At 35.7% G+C, this 10,030-nt stretch overlaps 1 protein-coding gene across 3 annotated transcripts in view; it reads left to right on the plus strand.

Moving 5' to 3' along the window:
- LOC109332605 overlaps positions 1-9,131 on the plus strand; it is a 53,476-nt gene extending 44,345 nt beyond the window's left edge. For 2 of the 3 annotated variants that reach the window (XM_019567589.1, XM_019567590.1), the window contains 11 exons: positions 1,381-1,558; positions 1,685-1,821; positions 2,437-2,563; positions 3,299-3,520; positions 3,582-3,941; positions 5,435-5,593; positions 5,667-5,951; positions 6,054-6,269; positions 6,382-6,434; positions 7,836-7,944; positions 8,461-9,131. In XM_019567589.1, coding sequence (XP_019423134.1) covers positions 1,381-1,558; positions 1,685-1,821; positions 2,437-2,563; positions 3,299-3,520; positions 3,582-3,941; positions 5,435-5,593; positions 5,667-5,951; positions 6,054-6,269; positions 6,382-6,434; positions 7,836-7,944; positions 8,461-8,799 — 2,185 coding nt within the window. In that variant the 3' untranslated portion in view covers positions 8,800-9,131. The remainder of the gene's footprint in view (positions 1-1,380; positions 1,559-1,684; positions 1,822-2,436; positions 2,564-3,298; positions 3,521-3,581; positions 3,942-5,434; positions 5,594-5,666; positions 5,952-6,053; positions 6,270-6,381; positions 6,435-7,835; positions 7,945-8,460) is intronic. The other variant, XR_002105909.1, reaches the window with a different exon arrangement.

The raw sequence follows: 10,030 nt of genomic DNA on the forward strand, positions 1-10,030 counted from the left end.
TGCTGCTCAAGAAATGATTTGGGTTGAGTCCTTGTTTTCTGAACTCAAGATCCCTCATCAAGTTCCTCTCATTCTATGTGACAATCTAAGCACAGTGAGCATGTCTCACAATCCTGTGCTTCATAATAGGACTAAACACATAGAACTTGACCTGTTTTTTGTACGGGACAGAATTCAGGCTAAGACTCTTAAAATGAAACACATTCCTTCTGAATTTCAGACAGCAGATGTGCTCACCAAGCCTTTGGCCACTGATAAGTTTCTAAACCTAAGAAAGCAACTCAGAGTTGTTGACTCAGCATCCTTAGTCAACTACCCTCAGTTTCAGGGGGGTATATTAGAGAATAACAATTAGTTATTCTTATATTTTCTATGCTGAGTAAATTGGGTTATTAGTCACATGCTCAATAACCCAATTAATCACATGCCTAATTAGTTGTTAGGTTGTTATTTCAGTAACTAACTTATGTTAGTTACTGATTTCCTCTTTCTGTTTTGCTATCTCTTATTTAAAGAGATAAGCCTTCTCCTTTGTATACAGCATGTATATAGGATGCATTTTTTAATCGTACATAGTAATTAACATTGAGAAAGAGAATGTTAATTTTATGGTGTTTTCTGATAAGAATATGAGTAGATTGGATTTTGATTTTTCATGATACTGAGTTGGTTTTTGCTTAGTGTTAAACTCATGTCAGTTGGGTATATATGAATAAAAAAACCATTTATAATGACTTGGACAACTATTTTTCTAATATGGTATTAGAGCCTATCTTCATGGTGTCCCACCTACAGATGCTCAGGCTTGGAAGCCTCACATTCCAGATGCCCATCAGTGATGTGAGGGGGTGTTAAGTGTTGTCAATCTTATATGACAGAATGAGTGACAACTGCAAACTATATGATCATTGAAATCACATTTAAAACAATTTTGTTGGTGGTTGATATCATCTTTTGTATGTTATTCTTCTTCACTTAAAAGACGTACTTCATTAAGATGAAGAGAATTTGTTTACAAAGAATTAGGATCGATAATTCTTATTACAAAATAATAATAGAAAATAGGACTAACAAAGATAACAATGAGTTATCAATGAAGCAAGTCTACCCAAATTTTCAACTTTCTGTAAGCGAAATCCCTGTACAAAGAGCATGGGTTCTATACCAAGTAGAAACCAAATGCCTAATGTTGCTACCTCAGAAGTCCAAAGAAATTTCATTAAAATATGAGAACTATGCTACAAGCCTACAACCAAATACGGCAAAGAGTGTCATAGATTGCACAATGCCAAAAGAAATTGGCCTATTTCCTTCTCCTGTAACTTATTCATGCCTACTTGCATACTTAAAAAGATTGATTTTTTAATATTATTTTTACAGGCTGAAGTTCATATTTGGTTATTTGCAACTGGACAACCAGCTCCCTCTAACATTAATGCCTGTGCTATTGGCACCGGAGCAGACCTCTGATGTGCAACACCCAGTATTTAAGATGACAGTTACTATGCAGAATGAGAATAAAGATGGAATCCAAGTTTACCCATATGTTTATATACGGGTATGTTTTCTTGAATTTGATACTAAGATGTGATTTGGGATGTTCTGATTACTTTCTGTATAATTGAATTGAAAATATTAAACGTAGCATTCTTTATAATTCCTTCAAAATTGGTTGACATTCTAGGTCACTGAGAAGTGCTGGAGGCTTGATATTCATGAACCTATTATCTGGGCTATTGTAGACTTATGCAACAGTCTGCAGCTAGATCGTTTACCTAAAAGTTCAACTGTCACAGTTGTTGATCCAGAGATACGTTTCGAGTAATATTCTTTTTAAATTTTCCTTAATTTGAAAATTTCTGTTTTTGTTCAAGATCTTCAGTATATTATATGTGTGTGGCTTCTTTTTTGCTGGCTTTCGACATCCTTCGTTGGCATCGACCATTTGCGCTTCAATTATATGTGCATGGTCCCTTCAAGGAATAAATTGGCATTCTGAAGTTTTGCATGCAGAATATATTCTGAAACTTGATTTTCGGGATACATAATGTATTGGCATTGTTCAAGCTTCTGTCGCACATTTGTGTTTGTATATATATCTTTTATTTATCTATAACATCTATCTACTCTAAGTTATTCTTTTATTACTGTGAAATGCATCTGAATATTGCATTCTTTAATGTGTTTTAGATATGTGCTATTTTTTATGTTGTTTGGTGTTATATGGAAGAAGTATAATTCCAGAATTGTTAGGGATAATCTTCCTCTACATATTTTTGGGGATGGCCGACAGCCTTGTTGTCTTAGCCTTTTTTGGATTTATGCTATAGAGTTTTGATGCCATAGCTTGTAACGAGGCTAATTTACAAGTAAGGGTAATTACCAAATTGCATGCTCTCAATTATAGTTTATCATTTGATCCTTTTAATATTGCAGCCTTATAGATGTTTCAGAAGTAAGGTTGAAATTGTCATTGGAGACTGCTCCAGGACAAAGACCTCATGGAGTCCTGGGAATATGGAGTCCTATTCTTTCAGCTGTTGGAAATGCCTTCAAGATTCAGGTGAACAATCTAAATATATACAGAGAATTACATTCATTTGCAAGCCACCATTTACAGAATATTGTCTCTTTCTTCCTTTTTAACTTGATGAAACAATAGTCCATAATCTTAATTGTACATAAATTTGGATGAATACAAGTTTTATATGTTTATCAATATGATATCATAGTTTTTTGGATTTTTACTGGCAACCTGTCTTTAAAATTTTGGCCTTGAATAAGTTGGGGGCCATATCCAACTGTAACTTTTGTACTATAGCTGATTCTGGTACTTTACCATTTAAATTTTATCAACCTCAACATGCATTATCAACTCTTTGTAACTCCTAGTTGTTCCATTTTATATGGTTCTGTTAAAAATATAAAACAGAGTACCTCTAAGGGGTGGATAGATTATCTTCAGAAACGTGCAAAACAAGATAGGACAAGGAAGATTAAAAAATCAAGAATATCTGAAAGCTCTTCATCTGTTTGTATATCAGAAATTACTCCCTTCAAAATAGATGTAGGTAGAACAAATGATTGAGCGAGATTGTGGTACTTGCAAGTTCTTTGCACTATGAATAATTGAGTGCACGTGGGCTTTAAAATTTTCTTATTATCCCCAAATACACACAATTCAGTAATTCATCTTAAAATTGTTGTCACCTTTTTTAGCCACAATGGAATTACATTCAGCAACATGGTGTGGTCATCTGTAAATTAACGATGCTAACACTATAACTTCTTATTTTAGGTGCATCTGAGGAGGGTGATGCATAGAGACAGATTCATGCGAAAAAGTTCTGTTGTTCCTGCCATTGGAAACCGTGTTTGGAGAGATTTGATTCATAATCCTTTACATTTGATATTTTCAGTGGATGTACTCGGTATGACAAGTTCAACATTGGCTTCTCTTAGCAGAGGGTTTGCTGAGCTTTCTACTGATGGACAGTTTCTGCAATTACGTGCAAAACAGGTAATTGCTTGTCTTAATCAATTTCATAATGCCATGTAAACTATGCTGACTTTAACAACAGGTAAGATCAAGGAGAATCACTGGAGTTGGGGATGGGATTATGCAAGGAACAGAAGCTCTTGCCCAAGGTGTTGCCTTTGGGGTCTCTGGTATAGTGAGAAAGCCTGTTCAGAGTGCCCAACAGAATGGTCTCCTAGGATTGGCTAATGGGATTGGACGTGCCTTTCTAGGTTTTATTGTGCAACCAGTAAGTGGGGCACTAGATTTTTTCTCGATGACTGTTGATGGAATTGGTGCAAGTTGTTCCAAATGTTTGAAGGTTTTCAACAACAAGACTACCTTTCACAGAATTAGAAATCCTCGAGCTATACATGCTAATGGGATACTTAGAGAATATTGTGAAAGAGAAGCTATTGGACAGGTATGTTAAATAAATGCCTCTTCATGAGTATTCTGAATCACTCATAAATTTTTGTATGAAATTTAATTGATCACAAAATTTAAACTCGATAAGGAAAAACATCAGTTACGTGGCTCCACCCAATTGATGACCATTATATTATAAGTGGGGGGGGGGGCATTTTCCATTTGTCCAATATTTTGAGGAAGTTACATTTGAAAACTACATTCCACTTATGGGATTCTATTATGAGTGATTGTGATACCAAGCACTGACCTTATACCCCAAAATACACCTTAAACTATGAAAATGACAACCATACCTTATACTTTGGGTGCACACTATGTTAGGAACCGAAATTAATATCAAAACAGATGATAGAAAAGCATAAAGAAAGGATGATTGTGAGATAAAAATATTCAGTGGAGTTGTTTATTTGAATTTAGGAAAGAAAACTTTACAGGGGATGAGATCCTACTGCCCAGAGCACTGCTCCTACAGAGAACTAAAGTTCTCCATTCTCACTGGTTTTGCTGAAGACCAAAAGATACCCCTCACAAGCTCACCCCTCACCCTTATGTAACTGAATTACATTTATTTGTAACAGTTTCTCTTTCTTTTTGCTCCCCTGCCAACTCACTATTCTAACATTCCCTTTTTCTTCCTTCTAACATAAACCTTCCAATTCCTAGATGTTGATGTCATCTCTTGGGCTAGTGGTTCTATTGGGTCAGAGTCAATCTGGGCCCTATCAATACTCCTTCCTCTAGAACTAGTCTTGTCCTCAAGACTATACTGTGGGGATTGACTTCTGATGGTGTATTCTTCTTCTCAAGTGGCTTCTTCCGCTGGTTTTCCCTTCCATTGAATGAGTCACTGGTTCACTATTTCTCCTCTCTTCTTGATCTGTCTAGAAGTTAACACTACCAAAGGTTCTAGAAATTCCTGAAAATATCCATTTAATCCTTGAGGCAGTTCTTCTTGCACTCGGTCGTCTCCTACCGCTTTCTTCAGCAAGGATACATGGAAAACAGGGTGAATTCTTGTTGTAGCAGGTAGCTGGAGCTTATATGTTACTGCTCCTATCCTCTGTAGCACCTTGTATGGACCATAATACCTCGCTGCAAGTTTGGCATTGATCCTTGCAGTGACTGGTTGTTGCCTGTGAGGTCTCAATTTGAGAAAGATCCATTCACCTACTTCAAAGCTCCTTTCTTGTCTCCCACTGTGAGGTGTCAATGGATATGATTTATGGTAGAGCATTATGGTGTCGTTTAACCAATGTAGCAGACCACACCTAATAAAGACTAAGGATAGGTTGTTGTGTATTTCATGAAAGTAAATTCAGTTGTACTTACCTATAAACTAACAAGTTTTCTTAATGTTTCTGTTGCCGTATGTTTTAAAATCTTATTGTCCAGTGTGCAGTCTGCAAATTGTATGTATCTTATCTTGGTGCAATGCCTTGTATATAATATTAATTTCTGCTCTCTTTTTTATTTGCATGGTTTTAGATGGTGCTTTACCTTGGAGAGGCACGTCAGCAATTTGGTTGTGCTGAGATTTTCAAGGAACCTTCAAAATTTGCATTGTCTGATTATTATGAAGAGCATTTTACTGTGGCTCACCAGAGAATTGTTTTAGTGACCAATAAACGAGTCATGTTGCTTCAGGTTAGGCCAGGAACAAAGGATTTATGTTTCTTATGTAGAGAATAACTTAACTGACTATTGTGCTGCTATTTAGTGTATTGCTCCGGACAAGATGGATAGGAAACCTTGCAAGATTATGTGGGACATACCTTGGGATGAGTTGATGGCACTGGAGTTGGCAAAAGCAGGCAGTAACCAACCCTCTCACTTGATCCTACATCTGAAACATTTTCGGAGATCTGAAATTTTTGTTCGAGTAATAAAGTGCAATATAGTAGATGAATTTGAAGGAAGAGAACCTCAAGCTATTAAGATATGTTCTGTGGTTCGTAAAACGTGGAAGGCATATCAGTCTGACATGAAAAGCTTGATTCTGAAAGTAAGTGTATTTAAACCCTGATTCATCTCGAGAAAGAAAAGAAAATAAACCCTGATTCATTTCAGGAAGTGGAATAGAATTTTGATGAACTATTACTTCCAGGTTCCTTCAAGTCAGAGACAAGTACATTTTGCCTGGAGCGAAGTGGATAGTAGACAACCACGTACCTCCAACAAGGCCATTATTAGTTCGAGGGAGATCTCATCATATAGCACTGTATCTGATGATAGACGGTTTATCAAACACAGCATCACTTTTTCAAAGATCTGGAGTAGTGAACAAGAGTACAAAGGCCGATGCTCATTATGCAGAAAACAGGTGCTTTACTATTCTCCTTCTACTCGTTTCTGCTTAAATCCTTTAAGCACTGGTGTACAAGGTTCTATAAGTTAGTGGTGTTTCGAGTATAACAAGCCAATCTATGTTTCAGACCTCCCAAGATGGTGGAATATGTAGCATTTGGAGGCCTGTGTGTCCTGATGGGTAATTAACATTCTTCTTCTTTACAATTTACATAATATGGCTATTAATGGTATCTTCTGGTTGGATATATGTAACTGAGGAAATGATGATCTTGTTAATGCATTAGTTCTACTGGTTGATAGTGAAAAATGTCAGAACAATTTTGAAACTTAAGAAAATGAAGCTATTTGTCAAAAATTGTATAAATTAGTGGTGTCCTGGAATTAAGTATTCCAGGATGATAAAAACTTGCATCAGATTTTTTCGAAGGTTCTCAAACGTGTCAATTGCCTACCAATATGGGGATCCCAGTCTATTGAGTTCTCTAATATTATTAAGAAAATTAAGAGAGAAAAATAACACATGCACATACATATTGTTGGGTTTATTCAAGTGTGAAGTCCCACATTGGATATGCAAGGAAGAATGAAAGAGTTTATAAGTAGGAAAGACCCATGGAACTAAAGCCTTAAGGTTTTGGTTCAAGACGTGGTGTCTCACTTGTGACTCTTTACTCTTCCCATACTCATGTAACAATGGAACTCCCTGGTGGTTGGAGGCTCCCCGGTCGCAGTCTGGTCCAACACACATAGACTCTATCATCCTTAAGTTATGTTTTAAACTCCAGTAACCATTAAAGATATAAATGTAGCCGCCATATACTTATCCCCAACTCAATGTGTGTGTACGTGTGTTGGCTATGAATTGAAGCAGAATAGAGACTCTGTTTGCATTGTCTGTTGACTATCTTCTTAAGCTTTGTCTGACTCCTTTAAGCATTGAGTACTTGGATTAAATAAAAGAATTATGAAAACTGTCATGAGCTATATGTCCCAAAAACTTAAGTTGTTTGGTGAAGGGTGATCGAGGTATAGCCTGAGAAGGATATTCAACTTGCTTATCTTTTTAGCCCAATGAAGTTTTATAGATAGTGGAAGGTACAGGGCCTTGCCATTTATGGTTAATTCCCACTGATGTATGGATCTAATAAAATAATGTGGTATTAAGATCAGAATCAACCAAAAAAGATGAATAGGAGAGTAGGAATTAAGAGACCGGATTGGAAACCAAAACAATGTTTGCCTTAGTATTGAAGATGGCTGTTATATATAGCAAGGGGATCATCACCTCGACACGTAGACTCGATCTAAGATGCTTGAATGGTTTATTTTTTGACATCCCCCTTCACACAAGCCCTTTGGGCTTGAAGTGTTGACAATGCATAGTTCTACCTAGTGTTGAAACATAGCTTTTTTTAGAACAATATGGGTGGCAAGGATCAAGCTGTACACCACTTGGCTAAATGTCATCAACTATCTATACCTAAACCCCATTTACTTGAATTAATTAAATTTAAATTGACTAGCTTTTTTGACGAAGATACTATATTGATTTGTAATTTGGAAATAATAACCTTTCCAGGTATGCATGTATTGGAGATATTGCTCGTGTTGGCATTCATGCTCCAAATGTTGCTGCTGTCTACCGCATGATTGATGGTTTATTTGCTCTCCCAATTGGATATGACCTGGTAAGGTTATTACTGATGTTATTATGTTACAACCTTCACAATACATAAAATCAAGTTCCATTTGTCACTTGTGAGAGAAAAGGAATCAATGCATTCATGTTTAGGAGTGAGCTTCAGAAGTTGATAAAAATGACCCTACCCTATCCTAATTGTCTATCTTTTTAATTGATGATTGAGTTATTATCGATGTTCTAGATTCGGCAACATTTATGTGTTGCGGGGGGCGGGGGTTGATTTTAGATTTTTAATGAACTGTCATTAAGTTGCATGAAATATTTTGTCCTCAACCATTTATTTTATTGACCACAAATATTCCATGTCTGTACCGGAGAAGAGATTTTCACCATTTAAACAGTTGACTTATTTCATTATGTGATCTCTATATTCCCTGCTTATTTTGTTTCTCCAAAATGTTTGCACTGCCGAACAATGGTAATCATGAATTGTCCAAATAGATGTTTTATGCAATTATGCCTTATCATCATCACCTAAGAAGTGATTTGACTCCCTCTGTAGGTGTGGCGAAATTGTTCTGATGATTATGTCACTCCAGTCTCGATTTGGCACCCACGGGCTCCAGATGGATTTGTCTCTCCTGGATGTGTCGCCATTGCTGGTTATACGGAACCAGAACTTGATCTTGTACACTGTGTTTCCGAGTCACTAGTTGAGGAAACAGAATTTGAAGAGCAGAAGGTTTGGTCTGCACCTGATTCATATCCATGGGCGTGTCATATATATCCAGTAAAGAGTGACGCTTTGCATTTTGTTGCTTTAAGACAAACCAAGGAAGACTCTGACTGGAAGCCCAAGAGTGTCCGTGATGTTCCTCCAAATCAGTTGCAATCACCTTAGTCTGATTTTTTTGTTAAACTCCACATTGGATTCAGGTTCGGATTATGTGACTTACTAAAGCAGTGAATCTAAGTTGGGGCTATAATTTTTTCATGTGGACGTGCCTATTATTTGTTATGAGTATGAGGCCTGTGTTAATCAAGGGTGGGTGTGTTTATCTTATGGTTATCACACCGCTTATGACATCGAAGAGGAATGTGTATATTCTCTCTGATTCAGTGATATGTCTGAGATGTTTGTTTATTGTATTGTAGCTGTATGAAACCATTAAACTGTAAAAGCGACAGTTGGAGCTATCTGCAAAAGGTCATGCATGTAAATGTCTTTGTTTTTGTTGGAAGTCAGATATTTGATTGTGAGAATGCACGTTTGAGACTAGAAAAAAAGACTAACGTACATTATATTCTACAACAGTGTCTTACATAACTAGTAAAAACAGTTAAAAAAAATATATCTTTAGATAAGTTATTACAACAAACACTGTTTTGAACCAAATAGATGATTATCATGGGAGGAATCGGCTAGGTTATGTTAATCCCTTATAGGCTCTAAATATTGATCATTTTAATTTTTGAATTTCAATTTTGTAATAGATCTGATAAAACCAATCCACATTTGGTTTTCTTTGCCCCAATCTCAATCCTTCAATGATGTAAGAAGAGATAAAAAAATGTCTAACTCTTTTTTGTGTTAACTATGTATTTTTCAATTAATCTATTTTATGAATGTTTAATTATTTCTTCAAGTCTGTGATACTTACGATAATCAAGTTAGTCTTAAATTAAAAGTCTTAACACAAATCAAATTAGTCTGACGTTAAAAGTTTAACACAAATCAAATTAGTCTTACGTTAAAAGTCTAACACTGTTTTATATTAGTAAATCAACAGACGAGTTTATTTAAATTAGTCTTTTCAATAATGTATAATTAATATACTTATTCCACTTTAAAAACAAAGGATTAGATGGTCGATCGTGCACATCATTCTAAACAGATAGATATTTTTTATCCTAAAAAGTGTATCACTTACGTATTGCTGCTTGTGATTGAGTAAAAAAATACATCATTATTAAACTTAAATATATTTTTTTGACCAATTAGAAGTAGTGACATGGAATGTAAGGTCCAAATAACAGTAACATGTTTGCTATACATTCGTCAGTGTAAGGTCCACTATTGGATCAATTTAATGTGAATCACTCAATATATTATTTTTGAAGGTGTTAATAGA

Source organism: Lupinus angustifolius, chromosome LG18 (assembly GCF_001865875.1).
Source record: "Lupinus angustifolius cultivar Tanjil chromosome LG18, LupAngTanjil_v1.0, whole genome shotgun sequence".
Classification (NCBI taxonomy): Eukaryota; Viridiplantae; Streptophyta; class Magnoliopsida; order Fabales; family Fabaceae; genus Lupinus; species Lupinus angustifolius.